The sequence below is a fragment of the Eleginops maclovinus genome, chromosome 3 (genome assembly GCF_036324505.1).
Source record: "Eleginops maclovinus isolate JMC-PN-2008 ecotype Puerto Natales chromosome 3, JC_Emac_rtc_rv5, whole genome shotgun sequence".
In the NCBI taxonomy this organism is placed as follows: domain Eukaryota; kingdom Metazoa; phylum Chordata; class Actinopteri; order Perciformes; family Eleginopidae; genus Eleginops; species Eleginops maclovinus.
Genome location: NC_086351.1, coordinates 2,789,272 through 2,807,211, shown reverse-complemented (window position 1 = coordinate 2,807,211; position 17,940 = coordinate 2,789,272). Strand labels below are relative to the sequence as shown.

The 17,940-nt window shown below is 42.6% G+C and overlaps 1 protein-coding gene across 12 annotated transcripts in view; it reads left to right on the top strand.

Moving 5' to 3' along the window:
• Positions 1-6,333: 6,333 nt before the first annotated feature.
• The window catches only part of cspg5a (chondroitin sulfate proteoglycan 5a), a 59,670-nt gene continuing 48,063 nt past the window's right edge, over positions 6,334-17,940 (top strand). For all 12 annotated transcript variants that reach the window (XM_063878880.1, XM_063878876.1, XM_063878881.1 and 9 more), the window contains exon 1: positions 6,334-6,838. In XM_063878880.1, the coding sequence (XP_063734950.1) occupies positions 6,742-6,838 (97 nt within the window). In that variant the 5' untranslated portion in view covers positions 6,334-6,741. The remainder of the gene's footprint in view (positions 6,839-17,940) is intronic.

Below are 17,940 nucleotides of genomic sequence, written 5' to 3'. Positions count from 1 at the left end.
GACGGGGGAGAGCGCAGACAACTACGGGGGAGGACCGATGTCAGAACAGAAGAACGACGGGGGAGAGCGCAGACAACGACGGGGGAGGACCGATGTCAGAACAGAAGAGCGACGGGGGAGAGCGCAGACAACGACGGGGGAGGACCGATGTCAGAACAGAAGAGCGACGGGGGAGAGCGCAGACGGCCGTCACAATTTAGATTCATTAGGAAATTTATAATTGTTATTATTATTATTGTTATTGTTGTTGTTGTTGTTGTTGTTGTTGTTGTGCTCAGTGTTCGAACTATGCCGAGATTTTCGGGGGGTCCCATTTTTCTCTCGGGGGGGGGGGGCGCTTGCTCTTGCGCTTGCGCTTGACTTGACTGATATTTTAGAGACCCCCCAACATTTCCCAAATCATGTTTTCGGGGGATCTCGTGTCAGTTTCAGGGGGTCTCGGATCCCCCGAGTCCCCCCGTAGCTCGGACACTGGTTGTGCTTCTTTTAATCTGTATTCAATAAAAATATGAAATGTTATTTTAACTCTGTTCATGTTCTCTATTTAATTCAAACTTTTGACATGTATGTATTGAGGAAAAGGACAGAAACAGTAACGCACAGTGACTCGGAAGTAACTTTAATCTGATTACTGGTTTGGAAATAGGAATAGATTACTCATTTCTGAAAAAAGGGGTCAGATTAGAGTAACGACGTCACTGCTTCCAAGGTTGTAGTTTTGGTAAATCAGGCACTGATGGAGCAGCGCTGCACTGTACCTCTCTATAGGCTTTTTTCCCCTTCCAAATGGTTTTTGCGCTGATCAGGGGGTACTTAGCTACTTAGCTTATTAAGGCTAACACGTCTCACCTAAAACAGGTTTTGCAGTTAGCTTTCTACCTCTTTACTAGCTTTTCACAAAGTTGATCTGGATCTATTTTGTACTGGGCTTAAGTTAGTCAGCCTTTGCGTACAAAGGTTGGTAACGTACTAAAGACCACGACAATGTGGTAAGCTTGCTTTACTGTTAGCTTAAAAAAGGCGGGAAAACTCAGGTAGCTGCAGAGTTCTTTCTTGTCCATTTTGGCAACATGAGTGACAATGTACTATTGAATTAGGCTGAACACACAAGTCGTTTTTGAAGAAGCAACTTTTGGGAAACCCTGTGGCACTCAGTGAATCCAAGCCTAAATCTGGTTTTGAGAGACAGACTGTATTGGACTATGACAAATATAAACAAGAGCATATATTTGGACGTCTTGGATGCAGCGGCGGGAAAACCAGAGAGAAAACCTTTCATTAATGCCAACCTGACAGAACTCATCCCATTTGAGACATCAACAAATATTAACACATTCAAAGCTTTATTTTGACCTGCGAATCAGAAGGGGGGGAAAAAGCCACCAATTGAGAAAAAGAGATGCCTTTGAGTGAAGTGTTTGAGAAATACATGTGCAGTGTGTAACAGACTGTATGGGTTTAGTTGGGTTTTTCTTTTGAGGGAATTAATGCATTATTTTTGGTGCACAGAAATGGGAGGGGTTGATTATGAAGAGGGTGGACAAACAGTTTATTTCTGCTCTGGTTGGCAAACACAGCAGGCTGCATCCTCCGAGCCCAAGAACAGACACAGAAAAATGGATGAAGATGGGATAATAATGGGGGAAAGGCTGGGGGAACAGAGGAACCATTAAACAAGACTAATAGCCCTTAACAATCACACATTTTCCGATATCTGGTTTCAACACAAAGCTTTTCCCAACAGAGCACCACAACTTACGCACACATCTCAAAACACACAAAATGCTGCTTCTCTGTTGTCATGCCGCAGCTCAAATGGGACTGATATCATCGGGGGGACCGATCAGGAGGCAGCAATCTCCTGGAAGAGCAAAAGTGTAAATAATAAAACAAATGATGGCTAAAGGACATGTTGCTGCTTCAGTTTCTGGGTCCTCCTGACACAGAGGATTTTGCATTAAAAAGAATAACTTTGGCAACATTTCTTAAATTAGAGCGTCACTTAGAGGAGAGAGTAAGTGCAGGGGACAGTAACTCTGCCAATGAACACATGGGCATGTGAGTATTGTATTAAGATTTAAAGTAAGCAAGCACACATCTCATTTCCATATGTGCAGCAAACAATCTCCAAGGCTAGATTCTGCTCTCCTGTTTGTTACAGAGTGAGCTAATTAGACTTGATACAATTCAGCATGCACGTATAGAGATGTAGGTCATACAATGACCCCAGGTCTGCCCACACACACACACATACAGACTGACTGAATTGTGTTGGTTTCAGTTGTTTGAACTGTGCAATATTGAAGTGAGCAAATTTGCTTCATGCATGGATCACTCTGTTGCTGTGTGCTGTTTGATGATACAAGAGGTTTTAATTGCTATCTTGCCCAGCTGCTAACATCAACTGACAAATGAGTTCTGTTTTCATGAGTAGGATGTATAGCCTGGTGCAGGAATGAGCCCTAAACCTGGAAATGAGTTAGCACTTTAGCACTTCTGGTTCCATCGTCTCGAAGTCAACAGGTTTTTGGTTAGAAGCCTGAAATAAAGTCTGTGGTTATCACATGTCGTAACACTTCCAGATTTTTGCTACAACAAAAATACGTCACTAAATACTCCTCTTGAAAATATGAAGCTTCTATGTGTCATGAAAACTTTGGTTGCTAAGCATTTCTACAAATGAGACTCCTAAACCGCAAACATTAGCCGCCTTTAGCTTAGCAGTGGTGATGTGTAGCCACGCCACGCGATGTAGTTCCTTTTGTAGCCTAGCGTTAGCTTTTTATTTACAAGTGGAGATTATCCTGCTGAACAAAATGTGTTAAGTATCGTAAACGTACGTTTTCTGCAGAGCTTGTTTTCTGCAATTTGCTTTTTTTCAAAGGAGCCCTTGCGGGTCGGCCTACGTAAATACATCATCTCTGCACCACACTCTGTAAGGCAAGCTAACAAGTGCTAACCTGTAGCATTCATGCAAAAACTAGAATTTTATAAATTTACCACAGAGCTTAAATCAAAAATAATGAACCCAACTACTGTTTTGTCCTCTAGTTTCTTGCAATGGGGATTTTAGAAGCTTCCATTTGCTGCAACGTTATATTATTTCTGCACGAATAGTGGCATTTTCTTCAGTAGGGCTGTAAGAGAAATCCCTGATATTCTTCTGTCTGTTGTTGACTACAGGTTCAGCTGTTGCCCAATGTTTGTATAACTTTATTGAAATTTTTTATTAAGTTGTTGCAGAATGGAAAAAGATAAAGTGGAGGAGGGACGATAGAGGATGAAGGATGTAAAAAGGGTTGTCATGCTCAGGGTTGCATGTGATATTCCCTCTGAGATTCAGATGAAACGAAAGGAGGGGAAGGTCAGTGGGTGTTTATGTTTTGCAGGAAGGATTAAATATCCCCTAATCTATTATGTACCCCTTTTAATATCACTAAGGAGGTCGCCCGGACTGCCACAACAGCACGTGACCCACAATCTGACATGATAGCTGCAGGAGGAATTAACCCCAAAATACTGTGTAACACAGGGCTGCCACACTGCATTACTCTGAGGTGTGTGTGTGTGTGTGTGTGTGTGTGTGTGTGTGTGTGTGTGTGTGTGTGTGTGTGTGTGTGTGTGTGTGTGTGTGTGTGTGTGTGTGTGTGTGTGTGTGTGTGTGTGTGTGTGTGTGTGTAGAGGACCAATTCACTTGCATCCATTGTCACAGCTATGGAACTGTGTACAAAAGCAGTTTTTCGTGCATTTGGGTCAACATGTTAGTGCTTGATTAATCATGCAACTGATTTATCAAACAGAAAATGCCAGAAATAATCTGTTTCTTGTTGAACTTCTTGATCCCCTGACTTTTTCTCTTGCATCACCACGAAGTTGACATGTGGTTTTAAGTGAAATATCTTTACAACTGTTGGATGGATGGCAACAAAATATCATGTCCCCATTCGACTATCTGTAATCACTTTTCGTCCAGTGCTAACTTTAAAGCACAATGTTCACCCTTATTAATAATAATGAGGCTAATGCTAATCTACAAAATATTAGCATGCTGTCCCCTCAAACTACATTGTAAACATTGAACTTGTTTAACATCAGCATGTTCGTATAGTATTAGTATGGATCATTTGAGTAGAGTTAGCATGTTAATGTTACAGCTCACAGAGCTGCTAGCATGGCTAAACACTTTTAGTCAGTAAGTAGAACTTATTGTGGGCTTGATAAGCATTGGCATCATGTTAGCATGCTAATGTAAGCATTTAGCTTAGCTAGGTACTGTATCTACACCACATAGCTGCTAAGCATGGCTGTACACTGTAATTCTGAGTATTAATAAGCACTTTTTGTGAGTTTAATTAGCATTCTCTTTGTGACCATATTAGCATGCTAAGGTTAGCGGTTAGTCAAAAGCTCTGCCGTGTCAAACTACCTGTCAAAGCAGCCAGCATGGCTGTAGAGATGGTCTTTTTGAGTATGAATAAGCACTGATTGTGAGTTTCATTATCAAGGGTTCACAGATGACAGCATAGACATCAGTGAGGCAACATGAAGACAGATGAGAAGACAAATATCCCACTTTATTAGATTTGGTGGATTTGAAGATACACTGCATGAAGTGAGCCTGAAATTAAACTTCATAACGGATTTGATGCCTTTTGTTATTGTTTTCCTGACCAGCTCATATTGGCATCACACAGGGGAATAGATAAAACCAATCGTCCAGTGAAATCAGATAAAAGCAGAAAGGTCGGCACTGTGATCTTATTGTGCTCTTAATGAATACACTGTGTGGATCCGTGTATGAGGCAGGAATAGAGATGTAAATGGGAAGAGAAAAGAAAGAGATTTCACAGATGCTTGGTGCTTATTCAAGTCCTTTTTGGCATCATGTTTTTATGGAGGATACACATTGTTCACACAGTGTTCCCAAAAAATGTCCGACCTGCCAGAAAGGGTCCATATTTTATACGATTTAAATGAAAGCCACCAAAATGTCCTCTTGACCTACTTTTCACCCTAACACATTTTCTATTCCACTAAACATTTCATTTAGTTGGGTACTGCTGTCACACACACACACACACACACACACACACACACACACACACACACACACACACACACACACACACACACACACACACACACACAAAACATCTCCTGTTGCCCAGCCCCTCTCTCTTTATGCTTTTTTTGTGTGTGTGGAAGAATGCCCACGACCCCCACCATCACCATTACCCCCGGGGCCCTTGGGCATTCATCACCGTGTGCACCCCCCCAACCCATTTACCCCCCAAACCCACTCCCCCTTTCACCCAGACACCCCCCACGTCTCCCTCCCCTCATCCTCCCCCCTTTTGTTTGCTTCTCTGTGTCACACCATTAAACAAAGCCGCTTGTTTTGACGGCATCAAAAACATAATCTCAAAAACTACCACACACACACACACACACACACACACACACACACACACACACACACACACACACACACACACACACACACACACACACACACACACACACACACACACACACACACACACACACACACACACACACACACACACACATGGAAGGAAAGGGAAGGGAAGTTAAGCTCCTTCGAAATTTCCCTGGAGGGAGAAAAATAGTGTCAAGGGGAGAGTGTGCAGTCCTATTGAGGTCCAACACTGCGATGAATAGCAAATAAAGGGATAGAGGGAGGAGTAGGAGGAGGTGGAAAAGTTTTGGTAAAGTGAAAGTAGAAAGATCGGAAAAAATCCCAAAAATTGGAGTTAGAAGCAGGTGGAGGAGGGAAGAAGAGGAAGAGGAGGAGCAACAGTTTTAGGGAATGGTAAAGGTGGAAGTGGCTGGAAGGAAGGAAGTAAAATGTATTTGCTAAGGATTTGGAAAGAGGACGAAGTGCTGTGTCGATGGAATATATATATTTAAAACAATTGAATTGAAGTGGGAAAAGTCTGAGGGGGAAAAACACGAATGCTTCTGAAATATGAAAAAGTAACAAGAGAGGGAAGATGGGAATTTGAGAGGAGGTGGGAAAGGAAAAACATCTTGGAAAGACGAGAGGGCAGTTTACAGAGGAAAAAAAGTCATGGAAAACATAATGTCAGTGAGGAGTCAGATGTCAAAAAAAAAAGAGAAAAAATATCAAAAAGTCCTGAGAAGAGGATATATGTTGAAGGTGGAAAAAACTGGAAAAGTTTTGAGGAAATAGGAAGGATGGAGCTTGGAGAATTGGAGGAGGAGGGAAGCGTCTTAGGAAAAAGGGGGTGGGGGAGTGGGGGGGCATCAACAACCCTCTTTTCCCCTCCCCAGATGATGAGAAGGCTGCAGAGCGCGCTGCACTCCGCCGTGCGTTTGTTTCAGCCACAAAGTGCCCAAAGCACCGATCCGTTCCGAGCCAAAACAAGCCAAACCGGACCACGGCGTGCGTCCCCCTTTACGCACCCCCCGCCTCCAACCACCACCACCACCATCACCACCCTCCCCGACCGCCTTTCTGTGGCAATGGAGCCGTAACCAACCTCTTAACTGAGCCGAGCGTTTGAAATAGCGACGGACACCGAGACAGCTGAGAACAAGCGGCTATGGAGGAGAAGCGCAGGCAGGCTGGAGTCTAGACAAATCAACACCTCCGGATTACTTTTTTGGCAACATTTTTGAACTCTAATTCCGCTATAAAAGCAGGGATTTCCCGTTTTTCTTTTTCTCTCATCTCTATTATATCATTGCACGGTGAGGATGCAGGGGAAGGAGGCGAGCTTCTGCACGGGATGCTGGAGACTAACGCTGCTGTCGTGCGTCCTGGCTCTGCACTTGATTCCGCTGTCTGTCCACGGTAAGAAACTGCCACTGCCCTTCACCGTGCACTGCAATCATGCAAATACAAAACGTCCACTTTTTGAAAAGGCTGCTTAAAAATTGCTGCAGCAGCATCTGTGGACCCAGTGTACCTAAACACACTCCCACAGGGCAGCCAGAAAGGAGGTCAGTGAGGCTCGGATTGTGGGTTAAACAGGCGCTGCACACTCAACTGGTATTGATAGATATTGGTTAGTAACATTATGTGACATTATTCTGCACTTTATATTGGTTTGTAAATCTCCCACTGAATGCAAATTGAATAGGAAATTGGATTTTGGATAATCTGTCCTTTGAATAATCCACATTTGTATGGACAGCAGAGCGAATATATGTCAAAAGATTTAGAAAATAACCTTGCATTGATAACGTGGACACATTTCAGGGCTAAATCACTATAAAACACTCAGTCCCTGCAGGAATATCTGTCACTGGAAAAAAAAAACTGAAATTAGGTCACAGTAAAGACTCGTCTAAGCCCTTATGGATATTATAGAGACACAGGAAGGGGTAACAATGAGGTCAATTTAAACCCAATGGACACCAAAGACACACCGCAAGACAGAATGTAATGACATTAATTGAAGTATTGTGAGATCCCACCGAGATATCTGGAGATAGGAGTACAGGATAAGCTTACTATGAGCTCAATGCAGGGAAATCACACAACATGGCGGGTTAAAAATGACAATTCTACTCCACACACCTCAGGAAACACCGGTAACACACTACTGAGGCTTTTTTTCCCCCAGCAAAATCAGGTCACTAAATGAATACTATGGAGTATTGCAGTCAAATGTAAAGCGACAGTCAGAGCAGAAATTACAGAGATGTGTGACAGTGACAGCGTCCAGCCGATGCAGTATAAAGCAGATCCCTGGAGGCACACTGGCACTACAGCCACACAAAGGCGAGGATTAGTGCTGGGGGGACTTTATGAATAATGCATGAAGGGATGTGGACGGACATTCTGATACACAGAGGGGGAAAAAAAAACACCAGAGTAAACATAAAAAAAAAGACATGGAGGCTTTCTCTCTCTCTGTCTCTTTGTCTGAGATTCATTGCACACGGCGGGCTACATTACTGTCAGATTAATAATGCAGCAGTGTGCACGGGATGAAGTCAGTCTGGCGTTATAATCCAATATAATCTGGTTGATTCCTTTCATCGCACTGGGTAAAATTCATGCAGTGTGATGACAAGGTGAAGCCCCGACTAAATATGATTTTGTTTTTTCAGGGGGTGTTTTATGTGAAGCGAGAAGAATGGGGAAAGAAAAAATCCCTTTAGAGGAACATCCAAGAGCAATGAACGCTGCATAATCTGAGCCAATAATGAGTGTGCACACTGGCCAGTTAATGTGCCTTCAATCATCAGATGTTACTTTGGTTTTCCCTTCGAATGTCATGTATTTTGAAGGAGCAAGTGCATTTGTTCTCCATTTACACCCCAAATATCTTTATATGAATGTAAAGAATTAGTATTTTAAGCAGAGTTTTATAGCGTGTAGTGTAATCCACATGCATACTGTAACAACATGGTTCAAATGATCTCCCTTAAATCAAAGTTTGACATCCAAGAAGTGGAAGAAATGATCGATGCCATCAGGTGTTGGTTGAATATGAAGCTGCAGCCAGTAGTTTAGCTTAGCTTAGCATAAAGAATGGAAACAGGTGGAAACGCCTAGCATGGTCCCAAGGTTAAAAAACAAACACTTATTAACAAAGCCATCCACTTTTGGAATACTGAAACTTGGAGAGTAAAATAGGATTTCGAGAATCCGTTCTCCCTAGGTTAGCTTAGCATAGCATAACTATTGAAAGCAGCAGGAAATGGCTAGCATGGATTATCCAAAGGTTAGAGAATCTACAAAATAGGGTTTCAAGGTTTTATTGGTCATATGCACAACGTATATGTTGGCATTGAAAATCTTATATCCCATGCTCCTCCAACAACTCAACATACATGGTGCAAATAAGATAAATAAAATAGTGCAGAAAGAGAGAATACTTTACCAAATACTTTCAATATTGGATTTATTAACACGTTCGGCAGCTTGCAGGATGGTGTAGTTGGGGCTGTCGTCTCACGGGAAGACCGTTTCTGGGTTTTAACCATGCTGCGTGACTGTGTGCGGTTAGCATGTTCTCCCTGTGCTTGTGTGAATTTGCTCAACGTTTTCCAACTTCTGTCAGTCCAAAAACATGAAGGTTTGATGAAATGGTGGCTCTAAATCTTCTTCAGCTCCAGGGCGTACCCCTCCTCTTGACCAATTAAACCTGTAAGGGGATTCAGTCATTCCCAACCCTCTTAACCATAAGTGGGTAAAGCTAAAATATGAATGGATCTTGTAAGGTTAATCTGTTTAAAGTGGAGGTGTATAAGCATCGTTCTGCGTTTTTTAATGGGTTGTATGTGCAGGAGTAGGAGGTGTTATACAAAACATCATGGCAATCCATCCAACGATTAAGAGGTTTGAGTCTGAATTGAAGCGTTTTGACTAAATGAAAGCCACACGGCGTTGGTATGGCTGCAGTGCGTGCTAAAATCAATACAGCATTTTAAAGTAATGAGACAATTATCTTGATAAATCCTATTTGAGCACCAAGGAGCCCTTCATTACTCCTCCTTAGGGATTTTTGTGTCACTTCTCATGGATGCCTCAGGGACTTTGTGTCAGCTCGACCTCAGGTGGATATTTAACAAAAAGAGGTTGGCAGATCTGGTGCAGACGCCCTAAAACAACCTTAGGCTAACCCTCCTCCTCCACCCCCGTCCCACACACACACACACACACACACATACACACACACACACACACACACACACACACACACACACACACACACACACACACACACACACTCATCTTCTCGCTTCACCGGTGGAGTGTGTAGTAGGCAGCTTGCCCCACATCTGTGAACGACGCTTAGACGACCAAAGCCAACCGCCCTGACCCGACAACCGCCGACCAGAACACTGTCACTCATTTCCTGTCAGCTTTTTTCTCCGGTGGCCATTTGCAATCCTCCTCTTCCTCCTTCCGTGTGTGTTAATACTGATGATATTCTGCCGGCGTCCCTCCCTTACTCCCTTCCTCCCCTCCCCCATGCACCGTTAAGCTTGGTATAAAAGGTGATTGGCGGACTAATGGTTTCTGCACTGGAACTCCTGGATGAACATGCCCTTCTCCTCTCCCTTCATCTTCCTCCTTCTCCTCCTTCTCTTCCTCCTCCGGCCTGCTGACACATATCTGCTTGCCGGCAGATTATATTTGATGTGCGGTGGGTTAAGCCAAACCCCCCCCCCCCCTCCCCTCTCCTCCATGAGTCTACAATCCAGCCCTTTTTTATTGCAGTGTGCAGTAGGACAACAAAGAAAAGAATAAAGATTACCAATCATGAAGATTAATGCCGTCTGCAGCTTCGGTTTATTATTGGTGAACAATGGCATTTTTATTTGCAGTCTCGCTCGCCTCTGCAACACCTCTGTCGCCACGGAAACCACGCACCATCCATTGACACCGGCTGGCAGCACAGTGTGTGCATATCGCCGCCATAATGTGTTCACGCTTTGAATTTCATTAGGGCTCAAAATGTTGGCTGCTTTCTGGCACACACTGATGTCTCTGGTGGCTCTATGCCTACAGACCATTGCTGTGTTCGTGTGTGTGTGTGTGTGTGTGTGTGTGTGTCCCAACCCACTTGCAACGGGTGTAGTCCATCAATACTGCAGCTCTAATTTGTAGATGATATCATTTTCCATATTGGTGTATTCAGTATTTCTGCAGGATGATTTCATGCTCGTTGACTGGGTGTGATTTGTAGCAGATGTACACATTTCACCGTCGGCCGTGCAGACATCACTGTTTTGACTCTCATAAGGCAAGAAGGCAGAAATGTACTCATCATTTCTTAAAATCTTGCCTGAAGCGTTCAGAGGGAAGCAGAAAAAGTGAAACAACAAACACGGTTAGATAATCTTTCTAAGTGACGGAGTGACAGACTTTCAGCAGCCAGGAGAGACGGCTGAATATTCATATTTCATTTTGAACAGTTGCCAATCTGCAGAGCATTTTGCACTAACAGGCAGTCATTGAAGCAGAGAGACAGCAAAAGTAAAAGAGATTTCTATCCATTAGTCAGTCACTTGAATCTGATAACAGTTTTCCTATTAAATCACACATTTTATTGCACATATTTGGGACCTGAGTTGCGATTTTACCAAGTACATTTCCGTAAGTAATTTTGAGGTATTTATTCTTTGAGTACTTTCATTTTGTATTTCAATATCTTTGCATTGTGCTACACTTTTTACTCTACTTAATGGAGCTTATTTCCAGACAAAAAAACTATACATTTGTCAAAAAAGAGACTTAATGCGCAGTAAACAAAGTTAGAGATACATTTGACTGATTGTCACACAAACATTTCAAGTGTTCTGTAAATATATTGCGAACATTGATACCTTTTTAAAAATTCTCTGGCCAAGACATTCTTGTCGACCAAATCTAAAATCTGACAACCCCACGTTAGAGTCATGGTTATTGGATTAACAAATAGTTCAGACAATTTCCTGTTAAGGTCATTAATGTCAAGTCATTTGTCTTGTAAAAACAGAGCATTAACTGGTTTCATGTTTTAAATTCTTCTATTTTCTGCTCTCCTCTGTTTCATATGATTATCAATGAGTTTTCTCCGTCATTAGTCAAACAAAACAAGCAATTGGATATTATTTCCTTGCATTTGATCGATAAATCAACTAATTAAAAGGTATTTCAAAATGGAAATCATCTTTACTTGCGAGCCGTATCGACGTAGAGGTAAATGAATACACTTTTTGAACAGTCTCTCCTCCATCAAACCTTTTGTCGTAGCACTCTTTTGGTGGTGAGCTAATAAGTCCGTCATCCCAGATTAATCTGATTGTCGGGAACAACGTGATCCTAATCTCATTTGTAACATCCTCTCACCTGGATCTGCTGCAGGCCAACATCAGCATACGTACAGATCAGTGTGTGTCCACAGGCCTGACCCCACCAGCTGTGTGTGTGTGGGTGTGTGTGTGCTGACATACTGTAATGTGTTGGTGCATTTCTGCCTCCTCTGAGGTGTGTAAAAGATTGTTAACAGACAGCAGTGAGATGCAATGAAGTAACTTCTTATGTACAAGTGTGTAAACTCTGTGTGATCAATACTAATGAGCAGCCCGTACCCTTGATGAATTGATGGATACATTTTTGTGTGACGACTCAAAAACTCTGCCTGGCAGTAGTGAGAGTAAAGGTTACAAATACAATGAAGCCATGTGACATGCTTCCATTGTGGTCCAAGAAACTACAACAGCAAAGCCATGTGGAGAATTTCCCTCTTGTCTTCCAGGGGTTTAAAACATGGGATAAACAAAATGTTCCCTTGTGCAGATTTTTAACAACATCCCATTGGTCTTGTGAATTACCGTAGTGGAGGTCTTAAGCAATGCTTAGTTGCAGAATGCTCACCATACCATAGTATTTCTTATACTAGGACTGAAAAAAATTGGCATGAGAAAATATTGATATCAAATGTGATCCAGGTTTTTTGCAGAATCAATTAAATTAAGTACTTTTTTTGTTACTTTATACCTCTACCACACTACATTTCAAATGTATATATTGTACTTTTTACTCCTCAACAATTAATTCATCACGGCAATACTCTCTACATATTAAAACATACAATATGCGTAATGATACGATGCAGTACTATACTAATCTACCCAATATACATAATATCTCAAATGGGCTCCACATTGACACACTCCAACATGCCCTCACATGTATATTTCATAACACATTGCAGGGAGTCATTTAGCATAATGTCTACTTTTACTTTCTGTACTTTACAAACATTTAGCTGTTAATACTTATCTTCTTTTAGTTCATTTTTAATTTTGAAATAATGAGTTGACTTACAAGGACACTAATGTGCATGTATAATATACACCCACATTGTCATCTGTCTGGCTCTATTAACAAACATATATAAGATTCAGTTGAAACATGAGCAAATACAGCATGAGGAACAGAAAGTACAGCAGAGGGAACCCGCTGAGCCCTGAGGCTGAAGTTACTCATAGTGCTGATTTTCAAAGATTCAATTCAAATGCAAAATCTGTAAAGTGGAGTTCTGGCAATGCAATAGTGCTAAAGACTTAAATGCAATGCAGGATTGCAACACTTTAGGAAAGTCATCACCCTGGAAAGTTTTTGCATGATTCTTTTCTAAAACTCTTGGATAAAATAAGCCAGAATAGCTTTATAAATCTAATTTAAACTCAGTGTCATTGGAAGTAGGTCTCCCCTTCACCCCAGAAACAATCCGTGGGGTAACTGCTGATCCTTGTACGATTTTACTTTTGCATAAAACTCTAACTAAAGAGTCAGAGCTTTATAAAAGTCCTACAATGTAAGCGTCCCTTCCTGCAGGCGCTTGTCTTCGTCCTTGTCTGCGTCCAGGTGTTTTTCTCTGCAGGTGTGACAGTTGTTCGGGGGTGTCTTTGTCTCCGTCCTCTCCGGTAGTCGTTCGGAAGTTTTTGCCGCAGGTGGAGAAGGTCAGAAGTTTCCATCGACACTCAGTCTGAATGGAGACGGCTGCTTCTGTCTTTCCTGCTCAAAGACGAAAGAAATTATAGTCCAGTATGTGCGCTTTTTTTGTTTTGTTGCAGTGCTGAGTTGGCATTGTTCTCAAACTCTGGGTGTCCTTGAACAGTCATTTGCATATGTGTGTGTGTGTTCATGTAGGCAGTGTGTGTGTGTGCAGAAAAAAAGATGAAAGATGGAATAACAGCACATCTTCTGTCGGTGCGTAGGCTTGCACCTGTCTCTGTGTGCTGCGTATAAAGAGTACATGTACAGTATGTGTGTAATGAAGGTGATAGACTGTGTATGTGTGTGTCCTTGGGAAGCGAGTCATTGAGTTCATGCTCGTGCACAATCTCTCCTTTCCGCCTGGTAGTGCACGACCCTCCTTCTTTCCCAGCCATCTTCCCCTGCTGCAGACTGTCATATTAGCATTCAGGGCACCCTCACACGCTTATGTGAACACAGACTTACACACACACTCACCTGTCATGTGAACGAAGCAGGTCCAGCAGAGAAGCAGTTCATTAGAGGAGAGGATTTATTGTTGTTTTATGAGAAAAAAGAAGGAAGAAAAGATTAGAAAAGACACAATAAGAGAAGAAAGGATTCAATTTAAAGCTTTTTTTATTGCCAAAATATCGAGAAATTCACAGGATTTAGCTTCTAAGCTGTGAATATTTTGTAGTTCATTAATCGTCTTCTATGAGTGCATTTCGGGGCTTTTATTTGTGGGGCATCTTTCCTTTCTTTGACACGGATCGACTGATTGATCTAGAATAAAACGGGACACACATTCACACTTTCACTGAAAGTAAACTTGCTTTTTTAAAAACTGTTTCTGTTCTAAAATAGAACACATAAGCATATCATGTACTGTACATGTCAGACTGAACCCTTAAAAATCTGAGTGTAGGTGGGGGGGGGGGGCGGTGTGAGACCTAGATGCTTAAACACAATATTAATTGACTAACGGTTCAAATCAGGTCACAAGGGAGGGGGGAAAGTGCAGGCTCTATAAAGATGCATGGATGCACATATACAGTATGCATACACTTAACATGCAAAACAGCACACACACACACACACACACACACACACACACACACACACACACACACACACACACACACACACACACACACACACACACACTTATAGAGTGACTTCACACACGTGCATGCACATGTGTCCACACACTCGATGAGGAATTGCAAAGTATCACATTTTTCAACCTCATAAAAGCACAGTTCTTATTAGTTATGTGTTTGTGTCCCTGTGTGCACAAGTGTGTGTGTGTGTGTGTGTGTGTGTGTGTGTGTGTGTGTGTGTGTGTGTGTGTGTGTGTGTGTGTGTGTGTGTGTGTGTGTGTGTGTGTGTGTGTGTGTGTGTGTGTGTGTGTGTGTGTGTGTGTGTGTGTGTGTGTGTGTGTGGATACAGATCTTGTTGGGTTTTTGCAGCTCTAGTGAGGCCAAGAGTGTTTCCATAGCAACACATCCTTCCTCCATCCCACCACCTGTGGAGTCAGAAATGAAAGGATTTATGTGATGGGAGGAGAGGAGGAAAATGAGATGAAATTAACGAAACGTATGAGGTATGAGGGAGGTGATGAAGAGGAGGTGAGGAGACGGCAAGACAGGGAGAAGAAGAACGTAAGAAAATATGGCGGAGAGATTTAGAAAGAGCGGTGTGAAATCGATGCAGAGGTTTTCAGTTAGCGCCGAATGCAGACCTGTGCATTTCCTCCTTATGTCGATAATAATGAGCAGCGTTGAGTAAAGATAAAAAACCCCTCGTGGCTTATTCATTAGTGAGAAACTGTGGGAACAAGTGTGTGTCTCGTAGTGTGTGTGTGTGTGTGTGTGTGTGTGTGTGTGTGTGTGTGTGTGTGTGGTTCTCCTGAGGTTTAGGTATTTGATGCTTAAATCAATGAGAATGAGTTGAAGAGGCTCTCCCTGCCTCTGCATCACCCCCGTTCACTCGGCTCAATGCGACCATTTTCATAATGAGATCATCCCTCCTGTGTGTTTGATGTCCACACACTGCAGGGTATGCAGAAAAACTGTCACGCCGTAGTCCGATTTTTTGTTGAATAAGTACTGGAACATGAATGAACTCGTTTAACAGTTGACTATGTCCACTATTTCCCTTTTTGCGAGAGTAAAATAACACAAATATTCTTAATATCTGATTAAAAATGTAAGGTAGGTGGGACTACTTAAGCAAAGGAGCCTATAAAAAATGTAAAAAGCAGGGCTACGTGCTGCGCTTCACCCCTTGAAGGCAAGGCGGCACTTTATGGCTGATATATAATTGAAGCCCCGCATCACTTTGCCTTTTTTTTCTCTAAGTGACTCCAAGGAAAGTGTTGCACCTTGCTCTGTAATTTCCGGCTCATTGTCAAAGGTTGCACCTTTTTAAAAGCTAAAGTGAAGTCAATTACATCTGTCTTTTTCTAAGATCTGGAACTTGGATTACTAAGTAGACACATGCCAAAGTGTAACGGTGACGGCATTGGGCCCAAAATACTTTTTCTTTTATCATCATTAGTGAAATGAAAACCCTTTTGAAGATCTGACCATAAGTGAAAAAGGAGCCTGTGAGCTCTTGTTTATAAGCTAGTGTCAAACCTTTGCCCCTCTACCCGCAGTCTGGGTCACCAAACTGGCTGGCGGGCCCTAACTGTCACAACCAATCAGATTCATTTTATTACATTATCACACCCAATCAGAGCTCTCCGGGTCACTATGAGTGGATTTGGTGGGCTACCCCTCTCTAAAATGATCCAGGTTAAACAAAAGACCCCGGAGGTCGGCCGCTCGCCAGCCCAGGCTAACAGCATTTGGCCTTGAGGCACCCCTGAACAATCACACACACACACACACACACACACACACACACACACACACACACACACACACACACACACACACACACACACACACACACACACACACACACACACACACACACACACACACACACACAGGAGAAAACAATGCCAAACTCTTCTCATTATGACCATCCACACCCTTCACCAGAGGAGCTGGAAGCCAACCCAATCACCAGTGGGTTATACTGGCAGTGGGTCAACACACACACACACACACACACACACACACACACACACACACACACACACACACACACACACACACACACACACACACACACACACACACTAATATAAATAGACATGCAGTTTGAGGAATCTCCTTACGTAAGACTGTTTGATAATCTCATGTTCAGTGGGAGGAAAACAAACAGAGACTGTTTTATTTCATCAGTTTCGTCTCATTAGTCTGAACCGACCCGTCCCGAGTTGACCCGACTCCGACCCGACACACTCATGTCTGGTCTGCCAGGTCTGTGGCTCGAACAAAAGACGCTATTTATTGTAGGTTTTTCTCTAGGGTTGCACTTTAAATGCACTCTAAACGACTTTTTATGGACTGATTCAGTCTTTTAGTTTTGAAGCAACACTTATTTGGGTTTAGTTTCTTATTTAAAGAGGCCCGATTAAGATTTTCTGGGGTTTTCTCTTTCCCATTGTGTTTTATAGAGGTTTTCTCTCCCCCCCCCCACCTGAAACATTTCCATTGAGCTCCTTTGTTTACTTCCATAACCTCTAGAGATCACTATGTAACCCTTTTGCTTCCATTGGCTAGCGCTCCTACACAATCCACGTGATAGGCTAAGGGGCGAGACATCTCCAAGAGGTTGACCAATCACAGCAGACTGGACTCTGAGCTATATATTTTCTAAACTTCCTCTACTGCGACATATCTAGCTGTTGTTTGATGAGTTTACTTTTCAAGCTGCCTCAACGCCGCTCCTCAACCGGCTGTCTGTCAAAAAGATTCCTCCTCGTTAAACCAATTAGGCTAACGAGGCGGGGAAAGGGAGACAACTCAATCTAATTGCTCAATTTGTTGGATCTCAATACAGAGATGCACAGTGAGGATGCTGGCAGACTGACTCCACACTGGGATGTCCTCCAGCAGAACACCTGAGTGTAGGTGTGTGTGTGTGTGTGTGTGTGTGTGTGTGTGTGTGTGTGTGTGTGTGTGTGTGTGTGTGTGTGTGTGTGTGTGTGTGTGTGTGTGTGTGTGTGTGTGTGTGTGTGTGTGTGTGTGTGTGTGTGTGTGTGTGTGTGTGTGTGTGTGTGTGTGTGTGTGTGTGTGTGTGTGTGTGTGTGTGTAAGTGTGTACAAGGAAACGCCATGTCATCCTAAATTAAAAAGAATCCCTATTTGTCCACAAAACTTTCGTGTCAATCCATGAAAATGTTATTAAAAATGTCAGTGTGGACCAAAGGGGTGATTCAGACATTGATATTCATGTTCCTATAGCATTGTGTTGAACCAATGTTGGGTCACATGTACAATAACTTGAAGAATATTGATATTAAAGGGACAGAAGACATTGCTAGAGAGTCTATTGTTACTTGATTGACAG